We start from the raw sequence: 20,396 nt of genomic DNA on the forward strand, positions 1-20,396 counted from the left end.
GACAGTCGGCAGCTCGTCATCCTCTGTGAGCAGGACCTGTGCTGCCGAGAACAATGGATGCTCCATTACACATCATTCAGAGCATATTTGAAGCTGGGTTCATTTGTATATTCCAGCCATTCATCAAAGAAGTATCTGATCCATAGTTATTTAGTGCTGCAAATCAGCTAATGTGAACAGGACCCTAGACCCACTCATTACCGTGCTCAGCTGAAAGAGCATGAGATTTCAGAGAGATCAGCAGTCGCCAGGCGCTAGTGCTGCTTATCTCCGGGATTAATATAATCCAGTCATTGTCCAGTCATTATGATTCCTGCCTGACAAACCCCCGTACACGTAACATTGTCAGACGTTCTGGAATGTTTTTTATTGTTTGAATTTACTCACATTTTCACTTTATTTTTAGACCTTTATTGACATGGAAGGTTCTGGATATGGTGGGGATACAGAGAACGTCAGAGTAAGTCTTTTGTGTATTAAATCCCTGTACATCTAGCATTGGATGCGGAAAATATTTAGCGCTTGGAAGTGTAAATAATAAAAGGATATTGTCTTAAAATCTAATTACTATTAATAAGTATGAGTATAAGTTTTTCACACGTGTACAATATGGACACGTCTTTATATCTTCATTATGGAATCAAATCTCTAATGACCCAAACTAATTGCATCCCTGGGAACAATGCTGCTCCTAATCTAGAGGCCTCCATGCAAATTACACTGGTGTCAGCCAAACCCGCCGATATCCGTGGGACTGGCTGACAGTCTAATTTGTAAGGACCCTCGCTCCTGTGTATGGGGGGAGTCATCTCTCGGCCAACAGCAGTGTCTATCTAGTATGTATGGAGGGGCTGAACCATGGAAAGCCAGAGGTTGGAGACAATTGGTCTAGATCTTTACTTAGACCAGGTTTGGACTTGAAATTCGTGATAATTTTTAGACCAAGCTTAGGATGTTCACGATAAGCTCTAGAAACTGAAAAAAAAATCATCTCATAGTAAAGATTTGGGATATCACCTTTTTAGGAAGCCATGCAAAAATTACCATGCTACAAGCCATAGTTCAGAAGCAGAGAGAGGGAAAGAAGCCAAGGATAGCATTTACACAAGTGCTTGACTCAGGAACCATGCCAGTGCATTTTTTTTTTAGATACCAGCAATCATACATCTCATCTTTAGGTCAAACACTTCTCCAGTTTGTGGTTCAATATTCCTCTTAAATTATAATCTGTCTGGGAATATCATAGTTATTTGCAATCCTGCAATAAGAAAATTAAATGTAGCCATTAGCCAACCACAAATGTAACACACAGGAGATTATATTGGCTATGAAATTGCTTTACTGTTCCAGGATTGTCTGTGTTGCATCACAAACGTGGGAAAACTACATGTGTCAAAAAGATATCAATATAACAATATTCATAAAGTGCACATTATGTGTCCAGGTTGGGGACAGAGGTACTGAATCCTCCCTTATATCATTTTAAAGGACCCTATGTAGTCCCAGGGTGGAATACTCCTTAAATAATGACCACAAAAGAAGAACAAACCAACGGAGTAGCCAAAGTCCACCAATGAAACTAAAATATAGTTTATTGATAAATATTAAAAATGTTACCATCACATACTCATCTAAGAAGGAGGAAATAATGGGGAGACCCTCAAAATCCAAGCACTGAATGAAACACTCAGCAAAACACCTTACAAGACGGTGCATATAAGGAAGACATTCCGTTATAATAGCCCAATGACCATGACCTTAAGGTGAAATATGCAGTTTAATGTAAAAAAAAATGTTTCTTGCCCATTTTAAGGGAGGAAAAGATGAGCCCATCACACTGCCCCAAATGCACGTTTCACGTATTAGCTTTGTCAAGGGGAAGACACTTGAGACTGTCAAAAATGTGTGTAAAATATATAGAATTGCCCCAGAAAGGGCCTCAATTTTTCCATCCATGTCTGACTGTACTCAGATGTCAACCTAGTGTAGTCTGATGATTCCCATGGACTCATTGACTTGCATGACCAAGTGTGATAAGGATATCAGCTAAAACTCAGGCATGCAGTGATTTTTCCTCCAACAGACTGTTTGAGGGAAAAAAAATTGGACATAGGCTAATATTGGTCCGAGTGAGATCTGATGTTTTGTTGGATCGAACTCGGACCGATAAAACGTTCATCTACACCTGTCCTAACACTGATGTTAACGAGGGTTTTTACTTCTGCTATGAGACTGTTACATGTCAAAGAATGAAACTCGTAAACCTCAAAAGAACAACAGTTGATCATGGAATTAATTGCCAAGTCGTAAACTTCCATAGCTATAATTTTGACTTTCAGCCATGCCTCACTTGTGCCTTCCTGTTCTTTTTGCAGGGCCGACCTGGTCTCCCTGGCCCACCTGGTCCTCCTGGTGTACCTGGATTGCCAGGAGTGCCAGGAACGTTTGGAATGAACACCACCGGAATCCCTGGTCCTCCTGGCCTACCTGGCAGCCCGGGACAAGATGGAAAGCCTGGTTTTCCTGGTCCTCCGGTAATGTTTTCGATGCATAATGTATTATTTGTATTTAGCTCATCATATTAGAAGAAATAAGCATTGAAGCTCATAATTGGAAGAGGTTTACATAGTAGTTTTTGCCATCATTCTTGTGACAGAACAGCCTATTATTACCCTTTCCTTAGCTATTTTTTTCTATGAGAATGTCAGCTGGATGGATACAAGCAATAGGCGGAACCTTGCAATACATGATCATGGATTGATAGGACAAATGTATGTTCTTTCACGGGGAGAAGACCTTAAAGCTGCAGTAGTTGCCTCATCTCATTGGCAGGATTTCATGTAATGTCCAGTTATCCACCAGCCCATGATCCACTATAGTAGCAATTGTAAAAGTCCTTACATAAGGCAATGATAATCCATGAGGTTGAATATCGTTCGTTTCGATAATACGCACCTAGATTGCGTAACATCTGCGTTCAAGACCACAAATTAGATTTTTTTTTTTTATCTCAAATCTGATGTACAGCCAAAATGTAGTACCCACATGTTTTAATATTTTATTTCTTTTTTTTTTTCATGACTTAGGGACCCCCAGGAAGAGATGGAACCCCAGGGACTCCAGGACTTTCTGGCGAGAGGGTAGGTTTGTAATATCTTGGCAAGCTAGATTTATATGATTATTACACTAAAACACCAGTTTGGAAATGAGGAGGGAAAATGATACAAGGATGAAAAAGCAATGCTGGGAAAAAATATAATCATTAATGACTATGTTCACAATGGAAATGATCTTACTTTAAACGGTCTCTAAACTCTAGAGCACAAACTCAGATTTTATGGTTTCTTTAGTAAAGCATTCACTTTCCTAGGGATAAACCATGTGTCCACCCATACTTATGACCTGCCCCATAGAAACCTCGCTAAGAATTATGATTGTATTTGCATCATTCATTCATTTTGTGCTTCTTTTGCGCCAATCCAGGGTTTAGATGGTGAAATTGGGCTTCCCGGAGCTCCTGGACCAAAAGTAAGTTGATCACTTATGTTTATATTTTAGTAACAATAGTCTGTCCTTTTTAACAATTTTTTTTGTATTTTCTGGGAATTATTTCCAATGTCTCACAGAGCACCTTGTCCCCAATCCCCTTATACTTGAGGGAGATTCTGTCTCGTTTCTCCCTAAAGCCAGTAATCCAGGTAATGGGTGACCAGCTCCCAGCATGCGTTGTATGGATCTGTGTTTGGCTCTACCAGCATGCGGCGTAAGACATTGGTTCAGACATTGACCCAGCATGCAGAGGAGATTGACCCTTGTGTGTACCATTTTGTAGGACTGCCCCCGTAATGAGTTACCGAGGACCTGTCCGCTCCTCCTGGGAATGTAGGGATACATTGGGAATCAGTATTCCCGTTGTCCGTAAAATGTACCCGAACACACTGACGCTGTCCAATCGGTGTTGAAAGTGAGATTGGGTACACATTATGGCAAAGGGGGAATGGTAACACCTGGTTTTCATACATTCCCATGAAGAATAATGGAATTTGTTAATCCAAAGTTGTAATATTTAGTTATTACAAAATCAGACCTGGGAGGAAGAGTGGAGTGGTCCTCTTTAATGGTTTCCTGTGGCAGATATATAATGGATAGACATTGTTCTGTAGTGTTTGGGTGTTTCATGAACTGCTGTGCTGTACATTGCTGTGTTTGATTTAGCGATTTCTGTTGTGTGAACTGTGCAACTAGAATAGTAGATTATAAAAGGGTAAAAAGACTAGAAGAGAAGAGAGTAATAAAAAGATACACTTTACAGATGTGTTATCAATGCTTAACAGTCTCATAAATCATATTGCACATCAAATGCACAAAAAAGTTAGTAATCTGGATGGAAGTTTTACAAGGAAAATTAGTTAAGTCTGATTTCTAAATTGGCCTTCCCATATTATAAAATAGAGTCATTCCCACATATACAAAGAATGAAAGCGATATGTGCCCTCAATATATAGGAAAATGTAGCACAGCCTCATTCATGCAGTTCCCGGCACAGACGGGCAGTGTTGCTGCGAGGAGTGACCTTTAGCTTTAGGCTCGAAATTCTCGGGAGTGCAATATTTCAACAGAAAAAAGTAGCAGCGGCATCACCAAAGATTTGGGCGGTACACAAGCCCTGGGTGCCTGGATAGGTGCCACTGATCTCTGGGCGAGATCCACTTTGAACTATACCTGCATAAACCTGAAGGTGACACAGCTGGATCCCGTGGTAGGACATGAAGCCATAGGTCCTACCACTCCTTGCCTTGTGATATACCACCACTTTATAATCGGTAGTGACCATTATTACCGATTATAAAGTGATGGTATATGTTCGTGATATGCCATCATTTTTTAGGATGGAAAAAAACAATTTATACCATCTTCACACTTTGTGTTGTGCTGCAAAAGGGTCAAAAACGCATTAGATTTACTGGAAATGTGGTTACTTTTTAAAAATCAGATTCGAGGAAATGGTCCTAGTGACACTTTTAATGGGAACAGTGTTGGTTACATTCAATATCCCAATAAACGCCAGCAAAACAAAGTGAGAAAATGACCCAAAGAATCCCTGCAAAAGGGAACTAATGAACTGGAAGAGCACGAAGAAAGTCTGATCGATGGGAAGCCACCCTTGTAGTATTTTGTCCTATATGTAACCCTTGGAGAAACACAATTCCAAGTGTCATATGACAACCAGTTAAGTGTCAGCTTCCTGTGCCTGGTTGTCAGGATTTGGGTTTGTGGTCTTAATGATCACAAAATAACCTCATATACGAAGTCATTGAGTCAATACTAGCGCGTGCATCTTAGCTGTACCTGTGCTTGACAACTTTTCACTTTCCATTTGCCTTTCTAAAGGGAAATGCTGGGGAAGCTGGAATCCCAGGATCACCTGGAGAAATCGGCTTGGCAGGACTTCCTGGGCCAATTGGACCACGTGGATTACCCGGACCCCCAGGGCCTCCTGGTCCAGCTGGGCCTGGATTCGCTGTTGGATTTGTAAGTAACATTAGCCATGAATAATATGACTGATAATAGCCCTATCACAGGAATAAAAATACTTTATAAAGAATAAAAAGTCTACAATTGTACAAAACTAAGAGTTGGGGCCTTCAGGTGGCATGTTCTTGTTTGTTAGTCAATAACTAAACTAATAATATGGCAATGACTCAATGACGAACACGTTAAAAAAGAGTCAGCACCAAGTCACTGTGAGTCCATGCTGGATTCTATTAATGGCTGTATATTTGCAGGGATTCCCTTTATGTAGGAATAAAAGCTGAATAATGATGGCATGTGACATTATTTAATTTGATTTAAAGTTCAGAAATGGCTTATTAAGTACCGTAATACATTTGGTTTGTATTCTAGGACGACATGGAAGGTTCTGGGTTTGGTTATGGTGGTCACGGAGCTCGAGGTTCGCAGGTAATAATATAAGCGATATAGTTGTTGGTGCGTTTACTGCAGGATTGTGTCAGTTCATTAGAAATTCTAGTAAGGTTGAGAAATACTGGGAAAAATGAATAAATGTATCGTCGGTGTGAACTGCCGGTGTTGCAGGACAGGGCTCTTCTTGCTTTCACATACTTTGCATATTTATAAATATGCTACAATTATATTTTCTTATAGAAATCCTATAACTGGATCAAGCCTATATGACTATGTAATTATGAAATGGGTCACTTTGCTCTCTTTCTATGTCCACTGATCCCTGTCATTTCCTCGCCTCTCTGGAATGAATAGACTAAATGGAGGGTTTCATTCACTTGTATAGTAGTCATGATGATGATAAACTAGATTTGCCATGAGTGTCAAAATTGGGAATACCCCTTTAAAGGGAATCTGTTATTAGGTTTTCGTGTATGTTTTCTGAGAGCAGCATGATGTAGAGGCAGAAACCATGATTCCACTGATGTGTCACTTACTGGACTTTGCTGTAGTTATGATACAATCACTGTTTTTTTCTGCTGCAGATCTAGCAGTTCTCTGAATGCTGAGCTCTGTGTAACCATGCCCACACCACTGATTGGCAGCTTACTGCCTATGCACACTGTATGCAGAAAGCTGACAATCAGTGGCAGGGGTGGAGTTATACAGAGCTCATGGTGGACTACATGGCACTAGACAACTAGTCCTCTAGTGATAATCTCCTGCTTATAAAAAGTGAAGGGAAGGAGAGGGGCAGTGGATCCCAGGTCTTGCCACTGCTAAAAGTAATTCCAGGCATTAAGGATAAAAAAAAAAAAAAAAATAATATTTTTTTTTTTTTATCCTCACCGCCAGGAGTGACTTTCAGCAGCGGTAGTGCCCCTCTCCTTCCCTTCACTAAATATGTCCTCCACCCACCGGGTGTGCATTTAGCTGCCGCAGCAGCAGCCACCCTACACTCAAACCAAATTTACTTTTCCACTGAGTTGTGCCGGACACATCCTGCCCAGGAGAGCAACCAACCCTCCAGTTCATCCTCATCTACTGGTTAGCGGTATTATACAGGGAGCATTTCTTTTATTTTTCCTCTGCTGATAAAACAATAATTTTATTGAAACAACGGCAAGTGGCACGTTGCTGGAATCTGGGTTTCAGTGTTTACATTATGTTGCTCTCAGATTTAAGGCAGTAATTTGCAGACTTATTTTTTTGCTGTCATGAAAACTTTTGCTGTCTTCTGGCACCCCTGAACTGAACCCTATGAAATGAAACCCTAATTCAGAGAGATTGGGTGAAGCTGAAAGTCCGCATCAGGCTGGTTTCACACTCCAACCTTTTTCCGCCCGAGTTTGCAGCACTAAGTCTGGACCAACCATGGGTCTCCTAATCCAAACTCTGCACCTTATAAAGTTGTTGAGTTTGGACTGGTCCAGACTATGAAAGTTGGATTTGTGAATCAAGCCTTATTGTTAGGACAGCACGTATCAATATAGGCATTTTATGACCGCCATGACGTGAGACCCTCTCATGCCGAGTGCCAGGAATTAGACTGTTTTCTTGGTGCTTGTAAAATGTATTTGACATCATCGGTGTGCTGATGACACAAAGCTAGGAGGGATAGCTAATACTAGAGAAGAGAGAGAGAGGATTCAGAAAGATATAAATAAACTGGAGAAGTGGGCAGCAACTAACAGAATGGTTTTTAACAGGGAAAAATGCAAAGTACTACATCTGGGCAGTAAAAATGAAAAAAGCATATACAGTATGGGAGGAATAGGGCTAAGTGACAGCACATGTGAAAAAGACTTGGGTATACTAATAGATCACAGACTGAATATGAGTCAACAGTGTGATGCAGCAGCAAAAAAGGCAAATGCAATTCTAGGATGTATTAACAGAAGCATACAGTCTAGATCACGTGAAGTCATTATTGCCCTCTACTCCTCCTTGGTCAGACCTCATCTGGAATACTGTGTCCAGTTTTGGGCACCACATTTTAAAAAAGACATCAACAAACTGGAGCAAGTTCAGAAAAGAGCGACCAGAATGGTGACCGGTCTGCAAACCCTGTCTTATGAGGAAAGGTTGCAGGATTTGGGAATGTTTAGTTTGTAAAAGAGAAGACTGAGAGGAGACTTAATAGCTGTCTACAAATATCTAAAGGGCTGTCACGTTGTAGAAGGATCATCTTTATTCTCATTTGCACAAGGAAAGACTAGAAGCAATGGGATGAAACTGATTGGGAGGAGACACAGATTAGATATTAGAAAAAACTTTTTGACAGTTAGAGTGATCAATGAGTGGAACAGGCTGCCACGAGAGGTGGTGAGTTCTCCTTCAATGGAAGTCTTCAAACAGAGGCTGGACAGACATCTGACTGGGATGATTTAGCGAATCCTGCTTTGAGCAGGGGGTTGGACCAGATAACCCAGGAGGTCCCTTCCAACTCTACAATTCTATGATTCTATGATCTTTTTTTGATAACAGGGACAAGTAGGAGGAAGACCAGGATTAAAGGTAATAATTTATCCTGTTCATACATTATGCAATATTGTCCCTTAATTTAATACATATACACATTAGATAACAAAAATAAAGCCTTTGCTTCCCTTTTGTGTTTTTTTTTTTCTGTTTTTTTAATCTTAGGGAGATCGTGGAACTCCAGGTCTGGATGGCAGACCTGGAGTAGATGGATTCCCGGGTCTCGAGGTAAGCACAGGGCCTCTACTTTTTTGCATTCATACATTTGAAGTCTTTGTGTTTTTCTTGGGACACCCAATTTATATATTTTTGTTTTCTTTTATTTATATATTTTTAATTATCATTTCTTGATTTTCTGTATTTAAAAGCAACTCGCCAGAGAAAATGTACAACTAACAATAACTCTCTTATACCCCAGGGTCCTAGAGGAGACAAGGGGGATAAAGGAGAACAAGTAAGTGTGGATGATGAGTATGAGCTGAGAAATGTTTCCAAATTATCAAATTGGGGAAATTCAACCAAAAGTAACAGCTAAACCATCAGGTGTCCTCTAATGTTTTAAAGGGATGTTCCAACAAAAAAATATTAGTTCTCTGTTTTTTAAGGCAGATGCACATATAGACCACAGGTCTCCTGACCCAAACTTGACAACCTCAGAGTCATACATGAGGATGTTGAGTTCAGGTCGGAAACCCGGCTCCAGTCCGTGCATCACTGTCCGTACACAGGCCTTGTTTCATGGATGTCTCAATTTCCCTCTAGATGGAGGATATCAGTTTCTGACTGTAATACCACTTTAAGACCGACGCAGAATTATACAATATTATACTGCACTAATTAGTAGTAATATCACCAAATACAATGTATATTCCATATCCTCGATGTGACTGTAACAATGAATTCTGTTTTCAGGGGCAACCTGGACGTGATGGAATTGGACTTCCAGGACCACCTGGCCAAATAATTTACAGATCAAGTGATGGCCGGGTAGGCAGGTTTGGTTTTTACACTGTACTCCTGTATATTTGTTCACCAACCCGATGCCTGTATGTGCATTTTTAATAGAGATGAGCTAATCGCTTTGAGAGAAATCAAAATCTCCTCGAATTTCACAATGAAGATTTAAAAAAAACTAAATAATTCTGTCTAATTTATGATTCGAATTGTGCGAATCCAGCAAAATTGTGTCGGTCTACCATCATTTTGCTAAATTTAAAAAGGCCAGGAAGGGGGTGAAAAAAATTTTAAAAAATAATGCTCCCCTCTCTCTTGTCCTCACCTTGTCCACGCAGCTCTCTGCTTGGTTTAAGTGTCCTCTCTTTATTCACAGGCCTCCAGTGTTCTTTATGTCACAGCCCCGTTGGGTTTTCGGGGCCTCTGCCGCCCACTAGTCCTCATGTCAACATGACATCTTGGCCAATGCCATGATGTATGTTGAGCTGCAAGGTTACAACGCCTCAAGACCAAGGTTACAACGCCTCAAGACCTAGTGGGACCTGTGACATCAAGAAGTCTGGCGGCCTATGAATGAAGACTGGGCCGAAACAATCAAACTGGGAGCTAGGTGGACAAGGTAAGGGCCAGAGAAAGGCAAGCATCAATTTTTTTTCACCTCACATTATGTTGAGGGACCCCCCAGCATAACATCATACATTGAATAAATTAAATGCAGAACTAATTTCCTGGATGAATTTAGATTTCTGCAGATTTGCTCATCACTAATTTTTACAATTGGATGACAACTGATATCATAATGTGATTATTTTTTTTTTTTTTTTTTCAGGAAATAGTTGGAGGAGTGAGTGGAGGAGAGGTAAGAAGAACATTATCCCCTATCTGGATCATATCCAGACTCTACACCAGTACTTCTCACATGTAGGAGCTTCACTATGAGATGTGAAACCAAATTTGAGAATATCACATCAGTCAGTAGCCTTAAACTAAATGTTGTATCATGTAGAATATGAAAGTCCTTAGTTGGGTCATTTGGGTATGTTCACAGAGTTTTTGTAGGAGTTTTGCTTTTACTAAAGCAGTTTTGAAGACCTTTGGAAAAGTTGTTTTCTCCTGAAAAATTAGGATTTTAATTGCCCGATTGGAGACATTGTCTTCATTCCCTTCTTACAATTCGAAGTGCCAGGTGTTTTTTTTACGTCACCAGGCATTTTTTTAAAAAGAAAAAAAAAGCTCAAATGAACAATAATAGCAGATTTGCCATCGAAATGACTTTGAAGAGTTTTTAAGCAGTTTTTGAAGAGGATCTGCTATAAAAAAAACAAACTCCTCAGAAAACTCTGTGCGTACAGAGGTTTATGGTCACTGCATAAGGGAAGAACTACTACAGGATAGGGGCTAATTAGGAAATACTGATAGTTGTGTGATGAAGTGAAGAACAAAAATGTTTATGACAAAATTATTTTATCCATATATTTACAGGGAAGAGACTTTGGGCAACAAGTAAGTTGAACATCATGTTAGTTTTTAATATTGCGCCCATTTTTCCGCCCTTGACTACAGTATATATTTCATGTTTCAGGGATCCAGAGGATTCAAAGGTGATCAAGGAGATCAGGGTTACCCAGGACTGCCTGGTGTTAAGGTGAGAGTACTCAAAATCTGCAGAAAAATTGCTGCATTGTTCTAAGGATGTTGGCGTGCAATCGTGCCATCCTCAAGAAAAATTGGAGACTCATTATGCTCCACCGTCTCAGGTATGGTATAACATTTTCAGGGTCCATCTTGGTGAACATTAGGGGTCTGAAACCTTTTAACAAGATTTTCCTTTATTCTAAAAAGTTTTTCTGAATGGGATCAAGTTGGGGTAATTAAAAAAAAAAAAAAATAAATAAATCCCATACGTTTGTGTTGGAGCCGCACCGCTCGTCTGCACTTGCTATTGTGTCCGCCAGTGTCAAGTTATATTATTTTGTCAACATAGCTTTCCGTGGACTTTTTTTCTTTGGAATCCTTTTGGATTACATATAATTACTGACTAAAGGGGTATCAGTATCCTTAGAATAGGACATCAATATCCAATCAGTGGGGGTCTGACACTCTGCAACCCCATCAATCAGCTGTTCTGGGGGTGGCTTAATGTAAACATGGTATGGAGTTGCAATGCGCACCTCCATTCACTGTGTAGTGGCCCCCTTCCGAGAATTTCAGAACTCTTATTCTCCTGAATGAAGCTGTTCTGCAGGACATGGCAGCGGACACTGCACTTTGAATCGAGCTGTGTATTGTAGGTCCGGTCAATGAGTTTACATCCAGCCACCATAGATTGGGTGTTGGCCCACCCAACAATTTTTTTCATGCTGATGACCTATTTAGTGGCCAGACAACTCCTTTAAAAAGTAATTATAGAGGGAAATGGACACCCCCCCCACATCAATTGATATTATTCTTGTTATTATGAATGTATGCTTTTCACCATGTTGCTTTTATTGGGTCAGTAAAATTAAGGTAATAACAAACACATAAAGCTGAAGAAATGACAGTAGGCTGCTCCCATGGTAGTGGCTCATACCGATTATAGAACAACCAAGATTTTTAGTTGGCATCCATTTGTATTGAAATGGGGTGAGCATAAAAAAATACACCACAAAGCTTGCCCAACCATAAATGGGTTATGTCTGATATTTCTGTTCAGCTTTATCAAAGTCAACAGGTCTGAACTGTAACATCACATGCAACATGGGGACAGCTGTAGCACTGTTTTTGGAAGGAAAAAAAAGAAAACAATATTTTTGGTAATTCTCTACAACCCATTGAATGCAATAAACATCACAGGTATTGCCTTTACCCTAGTCTATTGTTTATTGCACATGTTACATAATGGACTGTGGTCTCATGTCTAGGGGGAGAAGGGAGAGCCTGGAATGATGCTGGGGCCTGATGGCACACTAATTACTGGAGCTTACAGAGGAGAGAAGGTAAGAACATGGCACAGGTAGGCGAGATGTAAAAATCTGGACTCTTCCTGATATTTTACACAAATATCATAGGGCCCCATAGAGAAACTTAGTATGTCCCATCTACTCTAGGCCCACTCTCACTGCTGGACCCACCAAGCTCTTCTGCTTCTTATCCATGAGATTTGAGTTGACTTTTGATTCTAATACAAGACTGGTGCAGAGAAAATAATTTATAAAATGTTTTTTAGGGAGACATTGGACCTAGAGGCCCTCAAGGACCTATGGGACCTGCAGTAAGTATGAGGCCAAGATGAAAATCTGCATTTTGGTGCAATAATAATATGGTGCTAATATTTCACTGTGTTGTTCTAGGGCCCACCAGCACCGAAAGGTGAAATTGGATTCCCAGGAAGGCCTGTAAGTTTACTACATCTGTTACACTTTTTCTTTTGTCTTTTTTTTTTTCCTATTCCATTTTGCTACTTTTAAGGGTGTGTGCACACGCTGCGGATTCTGCTGCGGATCCGCAGCAGTACAGTACCCGTATATATCCTATGGGAAATAGAAACCGCAGTGCAGACGGTGCGGATTTTTCCGGGCGGATTTGCTACGGTTTCTAATCCGCAGAAAGAATTGACATGTCAATTCTTTCTGCGGATTCCGCTGCGGTTTACCATCTCCTCCATTGTAGAGGTGATAAACCGCAGGGCAAAACTGCAGGTTAATCCGCAGATAAACCGCAGGCTTTTGACCTGCGGATTTTGCAAAATCTGCGCGGATCAATCCGCAGCAGAATCCGCAGCGTGTGCACGTAGCCTTACACATATTCTGTCCGTGGTCTTTGAGTTTTTTCTTTATCTTCCTTGCACAACCTCTGTCCTTCTCTGATACCATGAAATGTACAGGTTCTCCAATGTCGTCCTACTGTTTCTGTGGAGATCTCCTTTATGACTCCAGTTTCTACACTTAACTTTATGGTCTGTAAGCATTTTGTTGCCATGGCTGCCTCCATACTAGAAAAACCAACTGTTCTACTTGACTGGTCCAATTTGATCATACTGATGGCCCTAATGCAAGTGTTCATTAAAATGTTATTTCTTTGCTATTCAGTTTAATTTTAGAAAACTGTTGTCTGTACACATTACATTAAATGGACTGATATTGACGACTTATCTTTGGGATAGACCATTAATATCTGTCTCCCGGCACCCTCAACACTCAACTGATTGTAGCGTCTGCAGCGTTCTTGAGAGCGCAGCGTCCTCTCCATTATTTACCAGAGGCACAGTGCGACATTTACTGAAGTTTTGATGACGGTTTAGTCAACTAATCAGTACGGGTATCGGAAGATGGACCCTATGGGTTTTATATTGATGCCTTAAGGATCAGTCATCAGTATCAAAGTCACTAAAAATTACCCTTTAAGATTGGTGGATCCCAACAACTTTGGTGCAATCCACTTATACTATAGTATGAGGGCATTTAACAGTCTTCCCGGTAAGGATTCCAGAGGAAATGATGACACTGGTTGGATAACTTTTGCCACACTTACTAGTCATTTTATCTCCGGATTAGCCAAAGCCAAGTAACCAAATAAAATCACCTTCTCCAGCCTTCATATCAAATCTTAAAAACCTCATTCTTGTATTTTATAAGTTACAGTAGTAGGAACTATATTAATGTTATAGAAATTTTAGTTTTCAAAATCTGTGTACTTAACATTTTCGTAGTACTGTAGAACCACATACAACTTGCTGCCCATTTCATATGACACTTCCAGAGACCACGGTCCCACTGACTTTTTTTTTTTTGGAGGGGTGATTTTGTAATTTACTGTAACCATAATAAGGTATTATTAAGATTAGCTAACACTTATTTGTAGGGTCGTCCTGGCATGAATGGACTGAAGGGAGAGAAAGGTGAATCGGCAGACCCTACTGGATTTGGAGTACGGGTGAGTTTTATATATCTTCACTGTTTATTCAGACTAGGCATGAGCCAGTTAGACTCCATCAAAACAGGTGAGGGGGATTCTGGTTGTAAAAGACCCTAACGAAGAATTTATTCTCGCCACTCATAGGAGGGCTTTTCGTCATGACCCTATTAAGGGAGCTAGAATAGGGCATCTTTGTGGTTATTATTACCAGTTAAAACACTTATAAAATGATATGTTCTTACAGGAAAATCTTTATATTATGATAGTGAACATATACAACATTAGTGTTTTTTCTTTTAATAGGGACCACCCGGACCTCCTGGCCCACCTGGTCCTCCAGGATCCATTGTAAGTATCTCATGCACAAATATATGTTATTAATATGTAAGACTGTGATGCTGGTGAACTTCTGTTATGGTCTCAACATTTGTTGCCTTCGTATGAAACAATTTGAATCCATTCCCTTTTACATAATATGTACTTAATGGGCCACAATTGAGTGTCTTCTACATGCCATTTGCTGTCTTTCAGGGGGGATACAGTGATCATGGGTCTGTTGGGCCACAAGGATATCCAGGTAAAATAACCCGGGGGGTGAAAATGTCTTCCTTTAGTCTCATCTCTTTTAGTCTCATTTAGTTTCCCACTTAATGGGGTTGTACAGCCTTAGGTTACAAGTCTGCAGTCATTCTACACTCTGTGACTGCAGACTTGTGACTCCTCACATCACGCGTACTGTAAAGATTCCCCGACGCCGAGAGCGGGCATTCATATGACCACAAGTATACAATATGTATACTTTCGGCCACATTCCGAGTAGACATGTCCGTCTTTGCTCAATACACTTCCATTGAGAGAGACTGGGCCCATTTAGTTGCCACATGACCACATATATGCAAATTGAATACTTGCGGTCATGCTCCCAGCAACTGAGAGTCCTCACAATGCGCAGTGTGTGCAATGTGAGGATTCATAAGTCTGCAGTCACCCTAGGAAGGACAACTACTTTAAAAATGCATTTATCCCCCATCCACAAGACAGATGATAAATGTCTGATTGCTCAAGGGCCCCTCTTCTTGGTCTCTCACCGATCACTAAAATGGAAGAGCAGCTGATCCTGCACTCTATTGCTCCATTTACCCACTTCCCAACTGGATATTGTTTTGTGCTTTTTTGTTTGTTTACCTCTTCTTCTTCCAAGAGAATAACTTTATTTTTCAGTCAACATAGCCATGTGTGGTCTTTCATTTTTTGGGGAGTAGGTGAATGAATTGTAGTTTCAAATGACCCTACAATGTACTGGAAAATAGGGGAAAAAAATCCAAGTGCATGAAATGGGGAAACCAATACAATGCCGCCATTGTTTTTTTTTTTTTTAATTTTACGGGGTTCATTGTTCGGTATAAATGACCTGACAGCACGAATTTTCAGATCTGTAAGATTACCGCAATAGCAAAACTTGTTTATTCATTTATTATTTATTCTAAGTGGTGAGAAGAAAAACTAACAGAAATTTCAAACAAAAAAATTGCTCTTTCACTTTGTTCTGAGACTCATGACATTTTTGTTTTTCTGTCAATCAATCTGTGCAAGGGTTTGTTATTTGAAAGGCAAACTGCCTTTTTTAGGGGGCATATAATATTTAGGTGGAAGGTTTTTTTTTTTTTTTTTTTTTTTTTGCATGTCTTTTGTAGTGGCTACAAAGAAAAAACAATTCTGGCATGTTGTGTTTTTTTTCTCTTTATGGTGTTTACCTTATTACAGTACAGATAAATTAATTTTATATTTTGATAGATTGCACTGTTACGGGAGTTATGACACCAAACAATGGTTATGTTGTTTATATTTCTTTATAAAGGTGGGGGGAAAGTCGTGACTCCATATTTATATTGTTTTCATATCTTTATAACCTTTTTTTATTATTTTATTTTGAACATACGGCTGTGGTACAGTAGAAAATCAACATGACGTTCGCCTGTGAATCTCAGCCACTGGCTAGCCTTCATAGGAGGATTGAGATGGTATTCATGGAGGTCACTGCAGCCTGTCAACACTCCGCAATCATGTGGGGGTGCAATAACACTTGGTACACAAGTAAATGCCACTGTTAGTGATTGCCAGCAGTGTTTAAATGGTTAAAAATTGATAAAAACTGCCATTACAGGCAGATGCTGGCTGTGTAACGCAGTCAGCATCTGCCTGATATTGTGTTCGGTCAGCTTATGAGCATCCTGCAAACACCGGCACCCGATGTGGGACGTACATATACGTCACATATTGGAAATATCTTAATATCTATAGGTCCGAAGGAAATAGAGCGCTGTATTTGGCTATTTCTGTAGAATTTAAATGGAGTAGTACTGCGTAGGGTTTGACTAACCGACCTTTATAGTGATCGACACTACAATAGTAGGGCACCGAACAATCAGACATTATGTACTTTTCCTGTGCATACAGTTGTGGCCAAAAGTATTGACACCCCTGCAATTCTGTCAGATAATACTCAGTTTGTTCCTGAAAATGATTGCAAACACAAATTCTTTGGTATTATTATCTTCATTTAATTTGTCTTAAATGAAAAAACACAAAAGAGAATGAAGCAAAAAGCAAAACATTGCTCATTTCACACAAAACTCCAAAAAATGGGCCAGACAAAAGTATTGGCACCCTCAGCCTAATACTTGGTTTCACAACCTTTAGCCAAAATAACTGCGACCAACCGCTTCCGGTAACCATCAGTGAGATTCTTACAATGCTCTGCTGGAATTTTAGACCATTCTTCTTTGGCAAACTGCTCCAGGTCCCTGATATTTGAAGGGTGCCTTCTCCAAACTGCCATTTTTAGATCTCTCCACAGGTGTTCTATGGGATTCAGGTCTGGACTCATTGCTGGCCACCTTAGAAGTCTCCAGTGCTTTCTCTCAAACCATTTTCTAGTGCTTTTTGAAGTGTGTTTTGGGTCATTGTCCTGCTGGAAGACTCATGACCTCTGAGGGAGACCCAGCTTTCTCACACTGGGCCCTACATTATGCTGCAAAATTTGTTGGTAGTCTTCAGACTTCATAATGCCATGCACACAGTCAAGCAGTCCAGTGCCAGAGACAGCAAAGCAACCCCAAAACATCAGGGAACCTCCGCCATGTTTGACTGTAGGGACCGTGTTCTTTGAATGCCTCTTTTTTTCTTCTGTAAACTCTGTTGATGCCTTTGCCCAAAAAGCTCTACTTTTGTCTCATCTGACCAGAGAACATTCTTCCAAAACATTTTAGGCTTTTTCAGGTAAGTTTTGGCAAACTCCAGCCTGGCTCTTTTATGTCTCGGGGTAAGAAGTGGCGTCTTCCTGGGTCTCCTACCATACAGTCCCTTTTCATTCAGACGCCGACGGATAGTACGGGTTGACACTGTTGTACCCTCGGACTGCAGGGCAGCTTGAACTTGTTTGGATGTTAGTCGAAGTTCTTTATCCAACATCCGCACAATCTTGCGTTGAAATCTCTTGTCAATTTTTCTTTTCCGTCCACATCTAGGGAGGTTAGCCACAGTGCCTTGGGCTTTAAATTTCTTGATGACACTGCGCACGGTAGACACAGGAACATTCAGGTCTTTGGAGATGGACTTGTAGCCTTGAGATTGCTCATGCTTCCTCACAATTTGGTTTCTCAAGTCCTCAGACAGTTCTTTGGTCGTCTTTCTTTTCTCCATGCTCAATGTGGTACACACAAGGACACAGGACAGAGGTTGAGTCAACTTTAATCCATGTCAACTGGCTGCAAGTGTGATTTAGTTATTGCCACACCTGTTAGGTGCCACAGGTAAGTTACAGGTGCTGTTAATTACACAAATTAGAGAAGCATCACATGATTTTTCGAACAGTGCCAATACTTTTGTCCACCCTCTTTTTTATGTTTGGTGTGGAATTCTATCCAATTTGGCTTTAGGACAATTCTTTTTGTGTTTTTTATTTAAGACAAATTAAATGAAGATAATAATACCAAAGAATTTGTGTTTGCAATCATTTTCAGGAAGAAACTGAGTATTATCTGACAGAATTGCAGGGGTGTCAATACTTTTGGCCACAACTGTAGGTGATAAATTATTTATTGTTTGAAAATACTTTTAAAGAGCAGCTAAACTTTTTTTTCCTAATTTAATTATCCACCAAGCATTGGAACTTTATGAATTTGTCATACATGTCATTACTGTATCTTGAATCTTCCTCTCACAGACTGAATGCTGCTGTGCTGTTTCAGTACCCAGTTCATGCTTCTTTAAAAGCTGCTTTCATCTGCTCTTTGGCAAGATTCATGCTCTATAGTCACACAATCTGTTTATGGGATTTTGAGCTTCTTTATGCCTCACACCCAAACTAAGACAGATGTCCCTTATACAGATTGCCTCATCATCATGTCCCACCTCGACTATTGCAACATCCTTTTCTGTGGCCTCCCTGCTAACACCCTTGCACCTCTCCAGTCCATTCTCAACTCTGCCGCCCGACTAATTAATCTCTCTCCTCGCTACTCCTCCACTTCTCCCCTCTGCAAATCTCTTCACTGGCTCCCATTCCCTCAGCGTATCCAGTTCAAATTACTAATACTGACCTACAAGGCCATCTACAACCTGTCTCCTCCATACATATCTGAACTAATCTCCAGATACCTTCCCTCAAGGAATCTGCGGTCCTCCCAAGACCTCCTTCTCTCCTCCACACTTATTCGCTCCTCACCCAACCGCCTCCAAGACTTCTCCCGAATAGCCCCCATCCTCTGGAATTCCCTGCCCCAACACGTCAGGCTATCAACCACACTTGGATCCTTCAGACGGAACCTGAAAACCCACCTCTTCAGGAAAGCCTGCAGCCTGCAATGATCCCCGCTGCCTCCTCACCACTACTGGAGCTACCGCCTCACCATCACTGGAACTGCTGTAACCCCCCAACCTACTGTCTCCTTCCCCACCATCCTGTAGCATGTAAGCCCGAAAGGGCAGTTTCCTCTCTCCCCTCTATATCAGTCTGTGATTGTTAGTTTGTTTGCTGTAAGTGATATCTGTAATCTGTATGTTACCCCTTCTCATGTACAGCACCATGGAACCAATGGTGCTATATAATTTATTAATAATAATAATAATATAATATTAATAAAAATATAGCATACAGACTTTTGCTGAGCAGCAGATGAAAGGAGCTCCTAAAGGAGCATGAACTGGGCACTGAAACAGCACAGCAGCACAGTGTTTGGGAGAGAACGTAGCAAAATAGGGTACTGAGGTATATTATAAAAAAATATATCACAACTTTCATTAAATAAAAAAAGTTTAGTCACTTTTTAAAAAAGAGGAGTCATGTGAAAACTTTTACCGGTAGGGTTTCACCTAATCATTGCTTTGAGCTGTTGTAATACCATGTTTAGACTGTTTGGCAAACTCTTATATTGTATTATTGTAGGTCAGAAAGGGGAGAGGGGATATCCAGGAGCAAAAGGAGATCAAGGAGATATTGGCCCCCCTGGCCCACCAGGTAAGACAATAAAGGGGGAAAAAAAACAAAACAGAATAAAATAAAATCACAATGTCAATTTCTATGAAACACTTGTTGGGAGAGCATCAACTAGTGGAAGTTTCAGAACTTAAGAAACAAAATTGTAAAAGAAAATAAGAAATTGCCAGAAGTAGGAGGGGATTTACTGTATACTATTTATTATTGAGTTCATTGTGTAAGTGGTATGCAGTTAAGCGCCTAAGATTCTCCTCGTGGTTGGTACAGACAGACTGAATTCTAACATTTAAATATATAAGTGACCAAAGGCGCTAAGCGCAAAACCTTAAGGCACACAGCAACAAGTTGTAGGACACCACTCAGTTTGTCCAAAAAAATATAAAATGATAACCGTATGTAAAATTAACTTGCGCTAATATAATGTTATAATGTACCCAGGTTACATAAAGAAGTGCATAGTACACATAAATTTAAAAAATGACCATATAGGAGGATAAATCACCTTAGATGGTACTTGGAAGAGTGATTCTGGAGAGAGGAGTCTTCAGAAACGAGATAAATGAAAAGGTCCTTTCCAAAGGTATTCACTAGCCCAGCGGTAAAT

The 20,396-nt window shown here is 40.3% G+C and overlaps 1 protein-coding gene across 2 annotated transcripts in view; it reads left to right on the forward strand.

The window, feature by feature from the left end:
• COL18A1 (collagen type XVIII alpha 1 chain) overlaps positions 1-20,396 on the forward strand; it is a 250,975-nt gene that overhangs the window by 203,887 nt on the left and 26,692 nt on the right. For both annotated transcript variants that reach the window (XM_073577508.1, XM_073577507.1), the window contains 20 exons: positions 407-460; positions 2,376-2,534; positions 3,087-3,140; positions 3,484-3,528; positions 5,392-5,532; positions 5,905-5,961; positions 8,452-8,481; positions 8,611-8,673; positions 8,864-8,899; positions 9,358-9,432; positions 10,229-10,258; positions 10,882-10,902; positions 10,982-11,044; positions 12,303-12,377; positions 12,608-12,652; positions 12,732-12,776; positions 14,242-14,313; positions 14,599-14,643; positions 14,827-14,872; positions 19,742-19,813. In XM_073577508.1, coding sequence (XP_073433609.1) covers positions 407-460; positions 2,376-2,534; positions 3,087-3,140; positions 3,484-3,528; positions 5,392-5,532; positions 5,905-5,961; positions 8,452-8,481; positions 8,611-8,673; positions 8,864-8,899; positions 9,358-9,432; positions 10,229-10,258; positions 10,882-10,902; positions 10,982-11,044; positions 12,303-12,377; positions 12,608-12,652; positions 12,732-12,776; positions 14,242-14,313; positions 14,599-14,643; positions 14,827-14,872; positions 19,742-19,813 — 1,228 coding nt within the window. The remainder of the gene's footprint in view (positions 1-406; positions 461-2,375; positions 2,535-3,086; positions 3,141-3,483; positions 3,529-5,391; positions 5,533-5,904; positions 5,962-8,451; positions 8,482-8,610; positions 8,674-8,863; positions 8,900-9,357; positions 9,433-10,228; positions 10,259-10,881; positions 10,903-10,981; positions 11,045-12,302; positions 12,378-12,607; positions 12,653-12,731; positions 12,777-14,241; positions 14,314-14,598; positions 14,644-14,826; positions 14,873-19,741; positions 19,814-20,396) is intronic.

Source organism: Dendrobates tinctorius, unplaced genomic scaffold, assembly GCF_039654945.1.
Source record: "Dendrobates tinctorius isolate UK_male_01 unplaced genomic scaffold, ASM3965494v1 ptg000056l, whole genome shotgun sequence".
Taxonomy (NCBI): domain Eukaryota; kingdom Metazoa; phylum Chordata; class Amphibia; order Anura; family Dendrobatidae; genus Dendrobates; species Dendrobates tinctorius.